This window comes from Ascaphus truei, chromosome 3 (genome assembly GCF_040206685.1).
Source record: "Ascaphus truei isolate aAscTru1 chromosome 3, aAscTru1.hap1, whole genome shotgun sequence".
Lineage (NCBI taxonomy): Eukaryota > Metazoa > Chordata > Amphibia > Anura > Ascaphidae > Ascaphus > Ascaphus truei.
Genome location: NC_134485.1, coordinates 150456884 through 150478500, shown reverse-complemented (window position 1 = coordinate 150478500; position 21617 = coordinate 150456884). Strand labels below are relative to the sequence as shown.

The 21617-nt window shown below is 41.1% G+C and overlaps 1 protein-coding gene across 1 annotated transcript in view; it reads left to right on the top strand.

Moving 5' to 3' along the window:
• BRIP1 (BRCA1 interacting DNA helicase 1) overlaps positions 1-21617 on the top strand; it is a 746182-nt gene that overhangs the window by 417030 nt on the left and 307535 nt on the right. Inside the window, exons 13-14 of the mRNA XM_075593097.1 lie at positions 179-344; positions 4643-4783. Coding sequence (XP_075449212.1) covers positions 179-344; positions 4643-4783 — 307 coding nt within the window. The remainder of the gene's footprint in view (positions 1-178; positions 345-4642; positions 4784-21617) is intronic.

Here is a 21617-nt window from a genome sequence, read left to right as displayed (position 1 = left end):
CACTTGTCAACTTCAGGTTTAACGGCTATGTAAAATTAAATAAATCCCATGGCAATGTAACAATGTGACGCTAACACCAAATCATCGATCGTAGCAGCAGCTCTTCGATAGGTGTGCAACAAAATATGTAATAAATAACCATAAATCTAGTAAATGTTTAAAAAAAATGTTTTTATAGATTTGCAGAAGATTACAGAATTGCCCTGCAGCAATCCTACACATGGACAAACAGACAAGACATCCCTGATGAAAATGGGTTCTTTGCACGACCGAGAAACAGGAGAAGTGTTCGGCAGAAGACTATGGTCTACATGCTGAATTTCTGGTGCCTGAATCCAGCTGTGGTAACTCATCGTATTTAATTAACACACTCTGCTGTCTTTTGCCACCCTATGTTTTTAAATGAACATTGCAGGCAGTTCAGACGTTTAAATGGTTCATTGCAATGTTCATGCAGCATTGTCTAAATCGGTGTCTGTACTCTGGGGCTTGATTGAAAACCTAAATAATTATAAAGCATTCAAAACTTTATAGAAGTATAAGCAGCATTCAATATAAACAACAGTTACTATTGTTCTAACACAGTATAGTCCTCAAGAACAAAGCCAGTTTTTCAAGATTTCTCTAAAATCTAACTCAATCACTAAGGCCGCGATAATAGCAATGGTGCGTGCGATGCCATGTACCGCCAAAACAAATACCTGAATTTCAATAAAGCTGCAGATAGTGCAAGCGGCCAAGTCACGTGATTATTGCCCGCACCGTCGTAGGAACTGTAATCGCGGTCTAAGACAGTCGTGCTACCCTGATATCCTGGCCTGTTTTTTGCTGTCGAGCACTGAATTTGTAATCCTTGATAAATTATGGTGTTAATTCTTTGTCTGTATAGATTTTATACCTGAAAATGTTTGAGTCACAACTTTTAGGTTTCTGTTTCTCAGTTTTTTGATTTTTCAGTAGCAGAAGTGGCAGAGCTAAAGTTTTTGAAATTCATCGAATTGGTTTGATTACTACATTATTTACCTTCATTAAATTATTTAAATTATTGAGGAACCAACCAGGGGAGTGGCATTACTAGATTTGGTAATATCACACAGTATAGAAGTACTGTAAAATCAAAATATTCAAGTCCGGGAACATTTGGGAAACAGTGGTTGAAATAAATGATCAAAAAACATATTATATGGCTTCAACAAAGACTTTATTTTTTAGATCGCAACCAGGGAATAACAGACCTGTAAGTGAAATCAATAATGGGGAAGCTACTTGAAGGTTTAATATGGGATAATATTCAGGAATACGTAATGGCAAACTAAATTATTAGTAATAGTCAGCATGGATTTATGAAGGATTGTTCTTGCCAAACTAACCTTATTTGTTTCTTTGAGGAAGTACAGTAAGTAGGAATTTAGACCAGTGTAATGCAGTTGATGTGGTCTACTTAGATTTTGCAAAGGCTTTTGATACGTTTCCACACATGAGGTTAGTGTACAAAATAAAGCATATTGACCCAGATAAAAAATATTTGCATCTGGATTGAAAACTGGTTGAAGGACAGACAACAGAGAGTTGTCATAAATTTAACTTTTTCTGGTTGGAATAAAGTTGTGAGTGGAGTACCTCCAGCTCTGGGATCGGTACTGGGACCCTTGCTTTTTAACTTGTTTACGTTATCCTATATCTATATTTATTGATCCAAAGGAAGGCAAACAAAAAACACCGGAGTCATATCATCTGATGATATCTCATAAGGGGAAAAATAAATTCCTTCCTGACTCCAAGAATTGGCAATCGGATTAATCCCTGGATCAACATCCTTCCCATGTATACTTATTTGGTATATCCCTGTATACCTTTCCTATCTAAAAATATGTCCAATCTTTTTTTGAACAAATCTATTGTATCTGCCATCACAGTCTCCATGGGTAATGAATACCATATTTTAACTGCCCTTACTGTAAAGAACCCTTTTCTTTGTTGCTGGTGAAATCTCCTTTCCTCCAACCTTAAGGGATGCCCCCGAGTCCTTTGTACTGCCCATGGGATGAATGGTTCTTTTGAAAGCTCCTTGTATTGTCCCCGAATATATTTGTATACAGTTATCATATCCCCTCTTAGACACCTCTTTTCTAATGTAAATAAATCTAATTTAGCTAGCCTCTCCTCATAAGTTAGATTGTCCATCCCCTTTATTAATTTGGTGGCTCTTCTCTGCACTCTCTCTAGTTCCATAATGTGTTTTCTAAGGAGTGATTCCCAAAATTGTTCTCCATATTAAAGGTGTGGTCTTACTAATGCTTTGTAAAGGGGCATAATTATGCTTACTTCCCTTCCATCCATTGCCCGTTTTATGCAAGATAAGATCTTGTTTGCCTTTGTAGCTACTGCATGATATTGGGCACTATTGTGAAGCCTGCTGTCTACAAGCACTCCTAAATCCTTCTCCATCAAGGATTCCCCCAATTTATCCCCATTTAATTTTTAAGTCGCCTGTTTATTCTTGCATCCCAAATGCATAACCTTACATTTATCTGTATTAAACCTCATTTGCCATTTATGTGCCCACGTTTCAAGTCTCTCCAAGTCCTTCTGAAGAGAAATTACATCCTGCTCTGATTCTATTACCTTACACAATTTAGTATCATCAGCAATGATGGAGACTTTGCTCTCGATCCCAACCTCAAGGTCATTAATAAACAAGTTACAAAGCAGGGGTCCCAGTACCGATCCCTGAGGTACTCCACTCACGACTTCAGCCCAACCTGAAAAAGTTCCATTTATGACAACCCTCTGTTCTCTGTCCTTCAACCAGTTTTCAATCCAGGTGCATATATTATTACTGAGTCCAATTTGCTTTATTTTGTACACCAACCTCTTGTGTGAAACCGTATCAAAAGCCTTTGCAAAATCTAAGTAGACCACATCAACTGTGTTACCCTGATCTAAATTCCTACTTACCTCCTCAAAGAAACAACTAAAAGAAACAAATAAGATTAGTTTGGCATGATCTATCCTTAATAAATCCATGCTGACTATTACTAATAATTTTGATTTCCATTAGGTATTCCTGAATATTATCCCGTATTAAACTTTCAAGTAGTGTCGCCACTATTGAAGTCAGGCTTACGGGTCTGTTATTCCCTGGTTGTGATCTAGCTCCCTTTTTAAATATAGGCACCAATCTTGTGGTACTGAGCCTGTGGAAATGGAGTCCTTGAATATTAAATATAATGATTTGTCTATTATTGAACTTAACTCCTTAAGAACTTTTGGATGTATACCATCGGGGCCAGGTGCCTTATTTACTTTCATTTTTTCAAGCCGCTTATTAACTTCTTCCTCACATCATTAATATGGAGGTTGTGGCTTCCTCCTGCGGCACTACTATAGAACTCAATTCTTCCCTGGTAAACACAGAGGCAAATAATTTGTTTAATATCTCAGCTTTTTCCTAATCTCCAATAATCTGCCTACCCATCTCAAACTGAAAGGGTCCTATATTTTCTTTTCTCATTTTTTTGTTATTAAGGTACTTAAAGAATTTTTTAGGGTTGACCTTACTTTCTATTGCAATCCTTTTTTCATTATCCATTTTTTGCTAATTTGATTGCCCTTTTGCAATTTTTGTTACATTCCTTATAAGTCTGATACGATGTCTCCGTCCCTTCTGACTTAAAGAATCTAAATGCCTTCCTCTTCCTGTCCATTTCCTCCCCTAGCTGTATATATAGCCATATTGGTTTTGACTTGTTTCTTTTATACTTATTAAACAAGGGTATACACTGATAAGTGTGCTTTTTTAATAATGTTTTAAAGACTGCCCATTTATCTTCTACATTTCTCCCTGCAAAAACATCATCCCAGTGTATTACTTCTTGACCTCAGTTTATTAAAATCTGCCTTTCTAAAGTTGAAGGTCTTTGTTGAACCCAAGTAATCCTTTTTTTGATACTTTATTTCAAATGAGACCATGTTATGATCACGGTTAACAAATATTCAGGTCCTGGAACATTTGTGTATTACAGTACTTCTACATTGTTTGATATTACCAAATCCAGTACTGCCCCTCTCCTGGTTGGTTCCTCAATAATTTGGTTCATATAATTTTCTTTAAGCACCCCCAAAACCTGTTTCCTTTTGTTGTAATGCTAACCTAATTTCCCCAGTCTCTGTCTGGATAATTAAAATCCCCCATTATGCAAACATGACCCAGTTTTGATGCCTTCTCCAATTGCAAAAGTATTTTAGCTTCCTCAATCTCACAGATATTTGGTGGTTTATAGCATATCCCTACAAACATTTTCTTTATACTTTTACCTACTTATAACTGATGGTATTAATACTGCTGCGGCGCTGAAACGTTGATTAAATAAATGAATACTATTGTGGAGTTGCCCAGCGGATTATTGTGTGTATATATACAGTGAATAATATAACTCACTTTGTTGGCAGCACCCAGAGCAATGAATTAAACGTTATATTCACCCCATTAAGAGAGTTCCACCTTCACCGGTATTCTGTAATTATTCAGTACAATATTTTCATTAATAGATTTGAAAATGTTTCTTTCTTATATTTTCTTATGTTAATGCACCTTGATCAATGCTCAGAAAATGCTCTTTAATTTTCCTTTTTTATACAGGCCTTTTCAGATCTAAGTGGTAATGTTCGCACAATTGTCCTGACATCAGGCACCTTGTGCCCAATGGGATCGTTTTCTTCTGAATTAGGTGTAAAGTTTTCTATCCAGCTGGAGGCAAACCATGTTGTTCATAAATCCCAGGTGAACACATTTCCTCTTGCTTATATCACTGTAGTAAAATAAAACACGAAAATGTTGATACACATTTAGAATCTGAAATATCTGAAGTTGCACAGATGAGTGTTAATGGGAAAATAGAACACTAAGTTGCAAGAGAGCATTTATATTGAGGCAATGTGAGAGAGAGGGTGCACACCATACTGAAAGTCAGTATGTGCAAATGAGCAACGTTACCCTGGCGGCGATATCTAATTCAATTAAATATTCTTAAATAGAATAAGTAAATAAAAGTGAAAAATATAAATATATATTAAGTGAGTGAAAATATATCACTTAATAAGTGCATAAAATCAATATGCACGTGAAAATCAGGTGAATAATAAAAAATAGATATACTTGTAAATACAAATTGGTTATGCAGCTTCAACCCAAATTTGGATTGCTTTCTCAATCCAGGCAGCATATTGTGATGTTAAATCTTCCCAATCCCCAAATGGATGGTTCTCCCAATTTTCAAATAATTTCAATATATGTAAAGGTTTTTTTTTAAAGGATTTCCAAATTATAACCTCAGGACCGAGTGATCAGGGAACACACACGAATGGAACCTTCATAGAGTAAATAAAGGACCGAACATAGTGCAGACTGATATGACACTTTATAATGGTAAGTAAAATGTTGAAATGCACTCACATGGAACTAGAATTATAAAAGCAGTTTGATCCAATTGTCTACATTGACAGCTTGAACCTGGAGTGCTCTCTCCCCCCTGCTGTTCAGCCCCATCGGCGTCTTGCATCTCTGTGCTTCCGGGTGGTGATCTCCCGGATGTTCAAGCAGCAGGCGATTTTCTCAGGCTGCAGACAGCGTGGTGGGCAACATCTAACACCACATGGACACTGTGACGATGGAGAGGATTTGTCCCAGGATTAAAGGGGTTACACCCCAATTGGCCACCCTCTAACCTCACCAGGGAGACAAGGGGTTAACTGGGCTGAGGCCCAGACGTGTGATTTAACCCTTGTCATAACCTGAAAATGTATATTCCCTGTTCCCCCATGTTTTATTGTTAATCAGTGTCTGCATCACACACACACTAGAATCCATCCGGGAGCACAAGGGTTAATAGTTCTTTAATGATTATAGCTCTTTGTGTAGGTTTCCCGCCTTTTCAGGCACCATTTTGCAGGTCCCCATTGGCCGCCATTAGGGCTCAATGCATTTCAATAGAGAATTGTGCTGTTTTAGTCCTGTTTCCTGTAAAGACAAGCAGGTGGCGTCCGAGAGCGAGAGCGGCGGTTTCCCATTGAAAGTCAATGGGCCCATTGACTTCAATGGAGATTCCTCGAGGTACCTTTCGAAGAACGAGTTGGCTGCCGTCCAGACCGCAAAGCGGATACAATGTCCTTTAAAAGAGTTAAAATCACTTGAGTCAAGTTCAACGTTAATTGGCGTGGGAATAAATTGTTCTTGGGGCCCTAGAAATAAAATTATTTTTGCCCCTAGTTCCTAGGCTTCCCCCCACTCGACCACAACCGGGTCCCCGAATCCTGGACCCCCGATAAGGGTCGAACTGAGAAGAGCGGGTCGCGCCATAGGCTTCAATGGCGGCGGCAGAAACAGCTCCGAAAAATGACTAAGTGTGAAATGCTGTAATTTAGAAATCCATATCTCCGGTTCCGGAGGGACCAGAGGATCAAGGTTTGGGGTATCTGTAGTCACTGCTCCGGCATCACTGCAGAACCATCCTTGACCCTCTTGGACCAACCCGACGGAGTATGGACCCCCTTGAACGTTCGGGACTTTTACCATTGATTCTAATGGGGGAAAAGCCGCATGGTGAAAAAATGACTAAGTGTAAAATGTTGAAATGTGTAAGTCCATATCTCCGGTTCGGGAATGCCCAGAGGGATGGGATTTGGGTGACATGTAGCCAAGGTTCCGGCTTTAATGCATGCCCATTTCCAGCCCGCTCAGACCAACCACACGGAGTATGGACGACTGTAAAGATTTGTGGATTTTCTCATAGACTTCAATGGTGGCGGTTCCCCATTGAAAGTCTATGGTAGGAAACTCCACGGCGGAAACTCTAACGGCGGAGTTGCTCCATTGAAACCCATGGCGGCGGAGCCCGTTGTTTTCAATGGGGATTTAGTGAAAAGCTGAGATTTCTTTTAGCGGAGATTTTTGTATTAAAGTCAAAAATGATTTAATGTGCATTTGTGTATCTCCGGTTCCGAAGGTCGTAGCAAGTCGCTTTTTGGACCATATGGTGTCGCAGTTCTGGCAATGAGAACTGGGAAGTTTGGACCTGTTAGACCCAACGGAACCGGATATTTTAATACGTTTATGTTTTATGTTTAATACTGTGTCCCAATGTATGGACAAAGACCCAGAGGAAATTCTTTTGCATACCAGGATAGCAGATGGCCCTAGAGGCGACCCAATGTCTAGGACTTAAGTATTGTTCAAAGGGTTTTGTCACCCTCCCTGTTTACCTAAGGGCGGAGGAGGCTCAAACCAGAGCAGTCTTTAAGTGTCCCACTTCACACCTTTCAACAAAGGTTTTCCTGCCAGAACTCCAAATGGATAGACTGGCTGGCATTCCTGATGCAAATGTGGGGCTTCAGAAATGAGACCCCAGAGCTCTACTGCGCATGTCCCAACAAGCAAGGGGGCATGAATTAAAATGTGTTCCCAGGCTAGTGAGTGGCTGGAGGTAATTGAAAACCAATCACCTGTACTTAAGGTTAAGGATAGGGCCACAAAAGGTATATAATCTGTGGTCAAGCCCTTATCCATTGTTGTTCATGTTCTTCAAGTTCTTCAAGTATTCAGTCTATTCTATACCATCTTGATTGCTGAGAGAAACGCTATGCACTGTCTTCCTGCCAGAGGTCTTTTCATGTCTTTGGGGTCTTGATGACTATGAAGAGTGCTATATGAACTGCCAGTCCAGATGTGACTGCTTCATCATTTCCATTTTACGTAAGTGTCTATATTTTGCCTGTTATTTGTACATTATTGTGTGTTCACCTTTATCAAGGAATAAATTATATTTTATCATATCTAAGTCTCGTCCCAGTTCCAACCCAGTTATAAATATATATCAACTGTTATATATATTTATGTATGACTATACAGCCTGCCATAATCTCGCCGTGACAGACACTCTACACGTTTCACCTCAAAAGGTTTCTTCAGGAGTGTTTAATGGGTGGTATGGAAGCTCTTCAATACCCTCCATGATGTTCTAATTTGTTGCTGCATGATTAGTAGCAAATGTTTACAGCTGTGTATCAGGGTGGAACTTGCATAGACTGACAGCAATGTTGTTTCTTACTGGTGCAAAAATAAACTTCTATATAATGTACAACGTTTATATCCTCCATGTAAACATACATGTGGTTCAAAAATACATCAAAAAATGCCTCATCTTACTTGCAATAAACATACATAGAAGCTGTAACTAGCTAAAATTAAAAATCAAACTAAAATCCTAACAATGCTGTTATTATAAAATGGGGATTTATTAAAAAGGGGTGTTGCAAGAAATCCAAATATAAAATATTAAACAGAAACAGTATTAATATACATAATCACAATGTTTGATACAGGGAATATTAATGATAAAAAAGCACTCAGATCGATTTCTGCATTTAATCCATAAGGAGATAGTGTGCCTAATTCGTAAATCCAAAAGGATTCTCTTATGATCAATGCAGTGTTATGATCTCCCCCCCTTCAATGGGGCGTGACTTGTTCAATCACTTTATATCTTAAATCTTTGGAGTCTGAATTGTGAACTAATAAAAAATGCTTGGATACACTGTGTGTTGTAAGCTTCCTTCGGATGTTTCCAATATGTTCCAGGATCCTAACACGTAGTGGACGTATAGTTTTTCCCACATATTGGAAACCGCACGTACATTCTTGGAGATAGACAATATATTTTGATCTGCAATTAAGATGTTTTCTTATTTTGTATTCTTTTCTTGTTTTGTTTAGAAAGAAATCCATCTCCCATATCCGAGCAATGCTTACAAGCTGCACCTTTTTTGCATCCATAAAACCCTTTACGGGGTTCCAACCATCTAGTCGCTGTGTTACTTTTTAATCTTCTCAGGGCACTAGGTGCCAGCTGACTCTTAATATTCGGCAATCGGTGTGCAAACATGGAGTGAGTAGTGTTCACGTAAAGGTATCTTTGAATGGCAGCCCGTCAGAGATGGTGCTCTCAGTGGAATAATAAGTTCTGGTGACCTTAGTAAATAACAAAAGAACCGGACATAGTGCAGACTGTATGGAAAATTTATAAAACGTAAGTGTGGTACAATGCACTCACATGGTTTAAAATGTTTACAAGCGTTTAGATCTCGCGAAACGGATCTCAGCAGTGGATTGAGTGATCTCTCTGCCTCCCCTGTGTCTCGGCGTGCGTGTCACTGATGCGTCTCACCCAAACCGGAAATGACGTCATCCGCTCTCAGGGGTTCCGGTCGCTTGTGGATCTTACTGGTCAGCGTCACTACGCGTTTCACCGCACTCGGTTTCTTCAGGAGTGTTTGCTGACTGGTTCCTTACAACTAATATACGCTATGCTGAAGTCCCATTGGTCATTACTTAATAGATTAATAGTATAACGTTAACTCAATTAACTAAAATGTGATTACAACATATAATGCTAGCCCCACATCGAACATATGTGGGGCTCCAAAAAATAATTTATTCAGACATAAAGAATTAATTAATTAAAAATATGTAATGTTAAAACAAAGTTAAAAAATATGATTAACCGGTATGAATAACAAGAGATACACCAAACGATTAAAATGTCTAGTTATATAATCGGCTACTTCTAACAACTATGGATGAAATAGGTGGGACAATCTAATGAGGAAATAGAAAAACAAAGTTAGGGTGAACTAAAGAAATGGTTTGATGTCAAACTCCAAGTTCAGACCAAGAGGAGAGATGGTTTTGAGTTCGAACATCCAAAATGATTCTCTCTTAATGAGAGCTAAATTCCTATTGCCCCCTCTCCAATGGGGCATAACCTGTTCTATGGCTTTAAAGGTAAAGCTTTTGGGATTGGAGTGGTGTACTAATAATAATGATTGGAAACACTATGAGTAGTAAGTTTTCTTTTTATATTGCCAAGGTGCTTCAATATACGTATTTTAAGTGGGCGAATGGTCTTACCAATGTATTGCAGACCACAATCGCATTCAGCGAGATATATAACAAAGCTGGATCTGCAATTAAGATGCTGTTTAATATTGTATGATTTATTTGTGTCATATTCTCTAGCCTGCTGTACCTATGCTTTGCCACCGGGACTGCTGCCACTCTAATGTCTTGTTATAGCCTGCAGTACCTAAACTTGTCCACCGGGATTGCTGCTGCTAAACTAGGAACATTCCAGAACCTGTTACCTGACACCTCTGCACCTGTGCTCCACCTCTCAGCCTGCCTATATAAACCTCCCTTTCCTGTTCCTCCTTGCCTGTTTATACTGGTTCCTTAGCACCTGCAAGGTTCTTGTGTTTACTGCTGTGTTAGCTTTTGCTATCATCCTGTTCCAGTTTCCTCGTTGCTGACCTCTGCTTGTTTCCTGACTTCGCTACCTGCCGCCTGCCTCGGACCCCTGCTTGTTACCGGACTTCGCTACCTGCCGCCTGCCTTGGATCTCTGCTTGTGACCCCTACTTCGCTCCCTGCTGTTCCTGCCACTGGGATCCACTTCAGCCGAAGTTCAATCCTTGACAGAATAAACAGGCCCTACCATGGATTCCGCTGGAACAGACCCGACTCAGGCTCAGACACTCCATGACTTGCAACATATCATGGTTGGTTACCAGGAACAACAAAGACACGTGTTTAATCGTCTTGGCCGCTTAGAAGAAAAAGCCGCCACTGCGGAAGCTGAGAATCGTGAACTACGTGCAGCCTTAATCACCTTGTCTGGTCAAAACACTGTGACTGTGCAAACCGCACCCCGTGTAACCCTTCCGGAAAAATTTGGAGGAAAAAGACAATCTTTTCGGGATTTCCTTAATCAATGCAGACATGTGTTCAAGCTTCAGCCTACCATCTATAATACCAACGAAGCCCGGGTTGGACTGATCATAACCCTGCTCAAGGATGAGGCCCTTGCTTGGGTCTCCCCTATGTTAGAACAGGATAGCCCACTACTAAGGGACCTGGAGGAGTTTATCGATGCCATGAGTCTTATTTTTGATGACCCAAATCGTAGTGCAACCGCTGAGGCAACTCTGAACAATCTTCGTCAAGGAAGACGCTCGGCAGCTGAGTACGCCGCTGAATTCCGCAGATGGGTTAACGATACTGAGTGGAATGAGGCCGCGCAGAAATATCATTTTCGGCAGGGTCTCTCAGAGCAAGTTAAAGACGAACTAGCCCGGGTGCAGACCCCAGAGAGATTTCAGGACTTTGTCCGTTTATGCATCCAAATTGATCGTAGGCTTACGGAAAGACGATTGGAGAGACAGGGGTTCATGCCAAGCACCCCCGGGTTTAGAGATGTCAGTACCCCAAGACGTTCCAGGGAGACGGAGGAGGAGCCGATGCAAGTAAATACACTGTGGGGACCCATCACAACCGGGGAAAGGAATAGACGCCGAACAGAAGATCTCTGTTTATATTGCGGAAACGATGGGCACTATCTCGCTGATTGCCCAAACAAGTCCAGGCGGTCTTCTTTCCAGAGCCCTAGAAGAAATCAGCTGCACGCTATTTCAAAAACTGTTCTCTCTGCTTCTCAAAGGAAAGATAACCCTCCTTCGCTACACCCTCACCTCCTGGTTCCTATTATCATCAAGGAAGGAACACATCGTTTTTCAACCACAGTAATGGTCGACTCAGGGGCGGCAGGGAATTTTATGGACATAGAATTCGCCAAGAACAATTCGGTATCATTTGTAGCCAAGGAATCGTCAGAAAGGATGGAAGTCGTTGACGGTTCTCCCTTGAGCTCTGGACCTGTTACCCATGAAACCAGCAACTTAACACTAATCATGGAGCCCAATCACCAGGAGAAGATTTCATTTGGTCTCATTCCATCACCTTTGTTTCCAGTGATTCTGGGAATTCCATGGCTCATGATCCATAACCCACTAATCGACTGGAAGACCAAGACACTCACGTTTCCCTCGGAGCACTGTCAGCTAGCCTGTCTACCTAAAACTCCTATACCAGAGTGTGTAGGAATACATAAGATTTCCTCGTCTCAAGAAAATCTTCTGCCGGCTCCTTACTCTGAGTTTTTAGATGTGTGTGACAAGAAGAACGCGGATACGCTTCCCCCACATCGCTCTTATGACTGTCCCATTGAATTATTACCGGGTGCTGCTATTCCGTTTGGAAGAATTTATTCCCTCTCAGAACCGGAATTGAAGGTCCTCAATGACTACCTACAGGAGAACCTATCAAAGGGTTTTATCCGACCCTCTACTTCTCCAGCAGGCGCTGCGCTCTTCTTCGTGGGAAAAAAAGACGGTTCTCTACGCCCCTGCATTGACTATCGGGAACTAAATAAAATAACGGTGAAGAACAGGTACCCATTACCTCTGATTCCTGAACTATTGGAAAGAATTCGGTCAGCCAAGATCTTTACCAAATTAGATCTCAGAGGAGCGTATAATTTGGTCCGCATTCGACCCGGTGACGAATGGAAAACAGCCTTCCGAACCCGTTATGGGCACTATGAATATCTGGTGATGCCTTTCGGACTCTGTAATGCCCCTGCTACCTTCCAGCATTTAATCAATGATGTCCTCCGAGAGTTATTGGACCAATTCGTAGTGGCATACCTGGATGACATCCTAGTCTTCTCAGATAACATCATGGATCACCAGAGACATGTCCGAATTGTCCTTGAGCGTCTCCGTAAGTACAATTTATACATCAAGTTAGAAAAATGCGAATTCGAAAAGACCAGCATGCAATTTCTCGGTTACATCATCTCTCCCGAGGGTTTGAGTATGGACCCAGGCAAGATTCAAGCCGTGGTGGAATGGCCAATCCCTCGGAATGAAAAGGACATTCAGAGATTTGTGGGTTTTGCCAATTTCTATAGACGTTTTATTAAAAATTTCTCTGGCATTATTGCCCCAATCACCCAACTCACACGGAAGGAATTCCCCTTCAAATGGTCTCCTAAAGCGGATGCGGCATTCGAACAATTGAAGTCACTCTTCACATCTGCCCCTATCCTCATCCATCCAAATCCAGAATTACCATTCATCTTGGAAGTGGATGCATCCGACTCCGCTGTTGGTGCCATTCTGTCACAAAGAATTGGACCCAAGATGCTCCTTCATCCATGTGCTTTTTATTCATACCAAATGTCAACAGCTGAACGAAATTATGACATCGGAAACAAGGAACTCTTGGCTATAAAAGCTGCATTCTCTGAGTGGAGACATCTACTGGAGGGGGCCAATCATCCAATTACGGTCTTTACGGATCATAGGAACTTAGAATTCATTCGATCCGCAAAGAGACTGTCTGCGCGACAAGCCAGATGGGCTCTCTTCTTTGCAAGATTTCAGTTCCACATTTCATACCGCCCTGGCTCCAAGAATGGGAAAGCCGACGCCTTGTCACGGTCCTTTCCTAATCCTAGTTCAGACAAAGAGCAAGAAGAAACTATTCTTCCAAAAATAAATTTTTTGGGCGTCACATTCTCTGCCGATCTCCTCACACGAATTAAGGGAGCCTACTCAAATGACACTTTTCTTAAAAACCCTCCTCCGGAAGCAGAACTATTTCTATGTGATGGTCTCTGGAACTGTAATGATCGTCTGTTCGTTCCTAAGGAGGTAAGATTAGAGGTGCTCCAATTAATGCACGACTCCCGACCCGCGGGTCACCCAGGTGTCCTCAAGACACAGGAACTGTTGTCTCGCTCTTTTTGGTGGCCTAAATTAGCACAAGATGTTAAAGACTATGTCCTCTCCTGTGAAACTTGTGCTAGGACCAAGACCCCTCGAGCATCACCCGTGGGTTTACTGCAGCCTCTTCCGGTTCCAACTCGTCCTTGGGGGTCCATATCAATGGATTTTATTGTTGACCTGCCACGATCAAATGGACATAATACCATCCTGGTAGTGGTGGATCGACTTACAAAGATGGCTCACTTCATTGCAGCACAGAATCTTCCTTCTGCAGACCAGACAGCCAACTTGATTGTGAAAGAGGTGTTTCGGCTTCACGGGGCTCCTGATGAGATCATATCCGATAGAGGGGTACAATTCACTTCAAAATTTTGGAGGACCTTCTGTTCCTCTCTAGGAATTCGTTTAAATTTATCGTCTGGCTATCATCCACAATCCAATGGCCAAACAGAAAGGACCAATCAGACTTTGGAACAATACTTACGATGTTTTGTTTGTCATCTCCAGGATGACTGGATTGATTTCCTACCATTAGCTGAGTTTTCATACAACAACTCACATCATTCATCGACTCAGAAGAGCCCCTTTTTCTCAAATTATGGATTTCATCCAACCTTTATCCCTCGTTTTCCATCTTCGGGCCCCATTCCGGCAGTTACAGAGAAACTGGAGACTCTGCGAGACATCCAGGAGACCCTCAAAGAGACGCTTCGTGAGACTCAAGTAAAGTACAAAAGAGCAGCAGACCAACACCGCAGACCCTCCCCAGAATTTCAAGTCGGGGATAAAGTCTGGCTTTCTACAAAAAATCTACGTCTAAAGGTTCCAACCATTAAATTGGGCCAAAAATACATCGGGCCTTTTCGCATCTCAGCACTAATAAATCCAGTGTCCTTCAGATTAGAGCTTCCTGAGACCATCAAAATACACCCTGTGTTTCACTCTTCTCTGCTGAAACCTTTCCGTGAGAACCCATTTCCTGGACGGAGACTTCCTCCCCCTGAACCCATTCTCGTGGATAACGAAGAGGAATTCATTGTGGAAAGAATTTTGGATTCCAGGTTACACCGAGGGAAACTACAGTACCTGGTTCACTGGGGGGGCTATGGCCCAGAGGAGAGGTCTTGGGAACCCAAAGATTTTGTACATGCTCCACGACTAGTCAAAGCTTTCCACCGACGATATCCAGACAAGCCTAGCAAGGATCGTCCGGAGAACGCTCTTGGGAGGGGGGAGTAATGTCATATTCTCTAGCCTGCTGTACCTATGCTTTGCCACCGGGACTGCTGCCACTCTAATGTCTTGTTATAGCCTGCAGTACCTAAACTTGTCCACCGGGATTGCTGCTGCTAAACTAGGAACATTCCAGAACCTGTTACCTGACACCTCTGCACCTGTGCTCCACCTCTCAGCCTGCCTATATAAACCTCCCTTTCCTGTTCCTCCTTGCCTGTTTATACTGGTTCCTTAGCACCTGCAAGGTTCTTGTGTTTACTGCTGTGTTAGCTTTTGCTATCATCCTGTTCCAGTTTCCTCGTTGCCGACCTCTGCTTGTTTCCTGACTTCGCTACCTGCCGCCTGCCTCGGACCCCTGCTTGTTACCGGACTTCGCTACCTGCCGCCTGCCTTGGATCTCTGCTTGTGACCCCTACTTCGCTCCCTGCTGTTCCTGCCACTGGGATCCACTTCAGCCGAAGTTCAATCCTTGACAATTTGTTACATTAGATTTAAAACTGTTGACTGTTTTAGAACTATGCTGGCAGGCGGTGCACATTTTGCATTCATAAAAACGTTTAGGGGGGTCTAACCAAGTGGGGCATCTTGCTACGATATTTTTCCTCATAGCACTTGGGGATAGATAATTCTTAATATTAGGTGCTTTCTTATAAACCATTTTTACTCTATCTGGTAGATGTTCCCCTAAAATTGGGTCATTTTTTAATATAGACCAATGTGTATTCAGGATTTTATTAATTTTACTAGCGTCTTTATTGTATTGCGTAATAAAGGGTACTTGTAGTGTACCATTTTCTATACAACAAGAGAAACACCTTAATATATTGGATAAAGAAATAGAAGACCTAAGACTAGAATTGGGGTCTTTAGAGAATATCAAAGACTATAATGAGAGGGACGCTAAAATGCAAAAAAATATTGACACTTTAAAAAAAGAAGTGATAGAAATAAAATTACAAAAATTCAGGAGAGATAAGGATGACTATGCCAAAGGCATAGAAAGAACTTGGAATAAGAATTCTAAGAAAGGTCAAAAAGCACAGTCTATTTCTGATCCTCCTGAAAAAAGCCATGTATCCACTTCTAACATGGATTCTTCATATAGAGGAAAATTTGTAGATAATTATCCAAAACATCACGCAGGGTTTCTGCCACAGGTTTTAATCAAAAAATCAGATCCATTCTTACACCCAGGCAACCTAGGGTGAGGACTGATGTCAGTGTGCCTTTTATTTAAGTAATAATCCCCGAAGAACAGGGCATTACTGGCCAATAATGCCCTGTTCTGAGGGGATTATTACTATTATAGGCTAAATGTAGACTTTTTTCATAAATAATAGACACTTTTGTATAGTTATATCGATTTTTTTAATTAAAATAAAATGGTAAATACATGAAACCATCTCTATGTATGCTTACACTGCAGATATCTACAGTGGCGACACTTTATTCTCGCTCGGCTAGTCCCGCGAATTCGGGTATACCCGGGTGTATTCAGGTTTGTGATCGTTTTCTGCCAGAGTGCATTGCGTTATTTTCCCGGCAGGGATTTAAGCATTTTATTCCGTCTGGCTGCAATACTGCAATGCCGTGTAAAAACACATGGGGGCGCTTGCGAGCTGTTCTCTTTGAAGCCGTCCCCTATAATGAATTGTAATGCAGTATATATACTGTATATATATATATATATACTGTATAACAACAACCCCTATAACCCCTAACATACAGTACTGTACACATACAGTACTGTATATGCACATACATAAATGATACTACTGTATGGGTGGCGGGGGCGAGATGTGTTTGCAGCAGAGAGAGATCCGCTGCTCTCTCTCTGCGCAAACATCGGCACATTAAAAATTATTTTAAATACATTTTTATTGATAGTGTAGATGTGCAGGGGGTCTCCGGAGCTGAACCGCACTGGTTTCAGGTCGGGGGACCCCCTGCTCCCCGAGATACAGCCCCCTTTATGAGGTGCCGGTATCCCTCTGCTTGGTTTAAAGGTCCCGATCACGTGATCGCGGCCTGTAAACCAAGCAGAGCAGAGGGATACCGGCACCCCCTAAAGGGGCCTGTATCTCGGGGAGCAGGGGGTCCCCAGACCTGAAACCAACGCGGTTCAGCTCTGGAGACCCCCTGCACATTTACACTATCAATGAAAATGTATTTCAAATGTATTTATTGTCATTTATTTATTTATTTAGATTTATTTATTTATTTTTTGGCGGCTGCTGTGTTTTTTTTTTATTGTGGGTAGCCGGGGTGGGTGAATGGGGTATTAGCCCCAACGGTGCTTGTTTAGGGCTTGCGGGGGGGTAGCGGGAGGGCTTAACCCCTTCATGACAGTAGCGGTATTAACGGCTACGGTCGTGAAGGTGTTAAGTGCACCCGCAACCCCCCCGCAAGTCCTAAACTGACACCAAGGGCCAAATACCCCCCTCACCCATCCCCACTACCCACAATAAAGCGGGCACGGTGGGTTAACCCCTTCATTGCCTTAGCGGCTATCCGCTATGGTAATGAAGCAGCATTTCTGTATTTTTAATAATATTGAGCAGGAGCAGGGGGGGTCCCTGAGCATTAATTTCTGGCTCAGGGAACCCCCTGCTCACTGTACAATATTATTAAAATACAGAAATGCTGCTTCTTTACCATAGCGCATAGCCGCTAAGGTAAAGAACGAGTGTTTATTTATATATGTGTTTTATTTATACTGTACATGTGCAGAGTGTCTCTGGAGCAGAACCAAACTGGTTTCAGGTCTGGGGACCCCCTGCTCCCCGAGATACAGGCCCCTTTAGGGGGTGCCGGTATCCCTCTGCTCTGCTTGGTTTACAGGCCGCGATCAGGTGATCGGGACCTTTAAACCAAGCAGAGGGATACCGGCACCTCATAAAGGGGGCTGTATCTCGGGGAGCAGGGGGTCCCCCGACCTGAAACCAGTGCGGTTCAGCTCCGGAGACCCTCTGCACATCTACACTATCAATAAAAATGTATTTTAAATGTATTTATTTATATTCATTTATTTATTTATTTATTTAGATTTATTTATTAATTGTGCTGCTGCTGCAAGTCCTAAACTCACACCAAGGGCCAAACACCCCCCTCACCCCCGCTACCCCCAATAAAAAAAATTCACGCACAGCAGCCCCACAATTAATAAATAAATCTAAATAAATAAATAAATACATGAAGAGAAATAAATATATACTGTATATATACAGTATATATATATAATAACAATCCCTATACATATACAGTATATACTGTGTATATATATATATATACTGTATACATACATATATATACACATATATATATACTGTATATATATATACACACAGTATATACAGTACACACACATGAGGAACCAATATACAAATACATGTAGAATGGTTATCAAAATCATATTGTCCTACAAATAACGCTTCTCTATACAGACAATAATAATCCATTTAATAATCCTAACTGATCTTACAATATAAAACATAACATTCCAATCCACGCAGTACATTGCATTTACATTGTATAAATGATGCATAAAATCTATGCACCATATACATTCTGCAAATGAATGTTAACAATATAATTGCAAGTTACTGTACCAGTAAATACAAACACTTCCAAACAAGTCAACTATTTTAACCAATCAAGTAAACAAAAATCAATATATACTGTAAGTACCAACCAGAAAACACAATTTAAAACCAAAGCTAACAATTACAATACCAAGGATTACATCTATCTAATTGTAAAAAACCTTATACATTATACACAGCATTGCAATAAACAACATACATGATGAACAATACAGTACATCCCCTGTATCTCCCTGCCTTCAGTGTAATCTGTTTAAAGCCCCCTCCCCCCTAATGTTTCTGTTAAACCGATTACACTGAAGGCAGAGAGATTTAACAGAAACATACATTAGGGGGGAGGGGGCTTTAAACAGATTACACTGAAGGCAGAGAGATGTTTCTGTTACAGTAAATCTCCCTCCCTGCATTGCTGTCAGTGCAGTGTATGTAAATGTGGGGAGGGGGGGGACCCAATGTGCATACTGTGAGGTCCAACCACCCTCACCCCCTACCCACATACCGTTACCCCCCCCCATCCTGGCCATGGCCCCTCCGCTTCTGCAAAACAGAGACAAAAATTAAAACATCCAAAGTAATGTCCCCTAACCCCTTAATCACCATAGCGGTTATTAACCGCTACAGTCATGAAGGGGTTAATCCACCCTCACCCACCACTCTGGATGCCTACATACCCTCCCACACTAACCCCCCCCCCCCCCGTGAGGCCTAACCACCCAGTCAGTACCCACAAGGGAGGCCTACCCACATACCGTTGGGGAAACACCCCACCCCCAGTACCCACAATAAAAACAGTACAATGACCCACAATAAACAGCATTATATTTATTAAATACATTACCCACCCCCTGTGCCCCCCCCATAAATACAAGATTTATCCTTTTACATACAGGGTTCATAACGCAGCCCCACGCTAGTCCCCGGTGGGCTGGCAGGGCACCTGGACAGACCTACAGTTTACCAGCAGCCCTTTTTACACAGGTTCTGGAGGCCTGCTGGTGGATCCTGCCAGCACCATGGCACCCAGGTGGTCTCCTTGGGTCACTGTGGGCCACAATTGGGTCCCCACGGTAGGCCCAAGGATGTCTGGGATCCCCGGGTCAAACCCACAGGTGTCTGCGGGGCCTCGGGTGGTTCCCTCGGGGGTCTGGGGAACTCACGGGTGCTCACTACGGGTCCGCGGTGCCCCCACAGAAGTGGGACCACACATCATCATCCCCGCACCTATGGGTCGGCGGTGCCCCCACAGAAGTGGGACCACACATCATCATCCCCGCATGTGTCACCCGTGGAACCACCAACCTGATACCCTTGGGATACCCGAGAATACCCGGAGGTGGTCTCCAGAGGTCCCACGCAAAACCACGGAACTAACCCTGAATGTAAAAAAAATAAACCTGGCCTATACATTCAATACATACACCCTCCCCCCCAACACCTACAGTACAATAATGTGCAAAATAACTATTATCCAGATATGGATAATAGATTAATTGCCCATTATTAAAAACATTAACTAGCATATACAAATAAATAAAGTACTACTGACCTCATCAATACGAAGTGTCCGTCGCCAGCGCCTTCCTTCCTTCTCTTGCCCACACAAGACTTAGCCAATACCAAGCCAATACATTGCAAGTACATTCAGATATCAATTAACCCCTTAAACACCTTATCGGATAATAACCGCAAAGGTAATTAAGGGGTTAAGCCACACAGGCCCGATACCCACCCTTCACCCATGAATTTGTACTGTGGCTTCATCATGCAACTATATATATATATACTGTATATATATACAGAGAGACAGAGAGAAAGAGATATATACAGTATATATATATATATATACACACGTTATATACACACCCATGATAAACCAATATACAGTACAAATAAATGTAGAAAGGTTATCAAAAGCATACTGCCCTACAACCAAACACTTCTCCATACAGACACTACATTAAAATCAATTTCCTTTAAAAATCCTAACTGATCTCACAATCTACTGTATATCATCACAAACCAATGAAAAACCTCACATTCCAATATATATGATGCATAAAATCTATGCACTATATACATTCTGCAAATGAATCAACCAAGTAAACAAAAATCAAAAGCCAATACATTGCAATTACATTCAGATATCAATTAACCCCTTAAACACCTTATCAGATAATAACCGCAAAGGTGATTAAGGGGTTAAGCCACACAGGCCCGATACCCACCCTCACCCATGAATTTGTACAGTGGCTTCATCATGCAACTATATATATATATATATATATATATATATATATATATACACACATATACACATATACACACACACACAGTATATATATATATATATATATATATATATATATATATATATATATATATATACACACGATGAACCAATATACAAATAAATGTAGAAGGGTTATCAAAAGCACTGTCCTACAACCAAACACTTCTCCATACATGCACACTAAATTAAAATCAATTTCCTTTAATATTCATAACTGATCTCTTAATCTAAATCATCACTAAACCTCTGAAAAGCCATTTAAACAACTTACATTCCAATATAAATGATGCCTAAATATCTATGCACCATATACATTCTGCAAATTAATCAACCAAGTAAACAAAAATCAATTAGCAATCATTATTTACATCCCTAAACAATTAACACTAGGTCCCGAACAATAAAACCATTAACAAATTCACGCCTAGTGCAGAACAATTAAGCCTTTGAAAAAATATAAGTACAGTACCGACAAAAATACAACCTTTACAAACCAAGCCTATCCCTGACCTTCCTCAAACACACAATACAATACCAAGGAATACATCTATCTAATTTTAAAATACTTTAAACTCACAATAAAGCAGACAGTAGCAGCATACACAAAATAATTTAAAACACATCTAATCCAGCTTTTAAAACAACATCATTTCTTACCCTGTACTGTACTGTATGTATATATCTCTCTAGACATATATACATACATACATACAGTGGCAAGAAATGATATACCACAAAAAAAAAAATACACATGTTAAAAAACCTTTTGAAATAATTAACAAGTTAAATAAAATACATTTCTTTACTGTA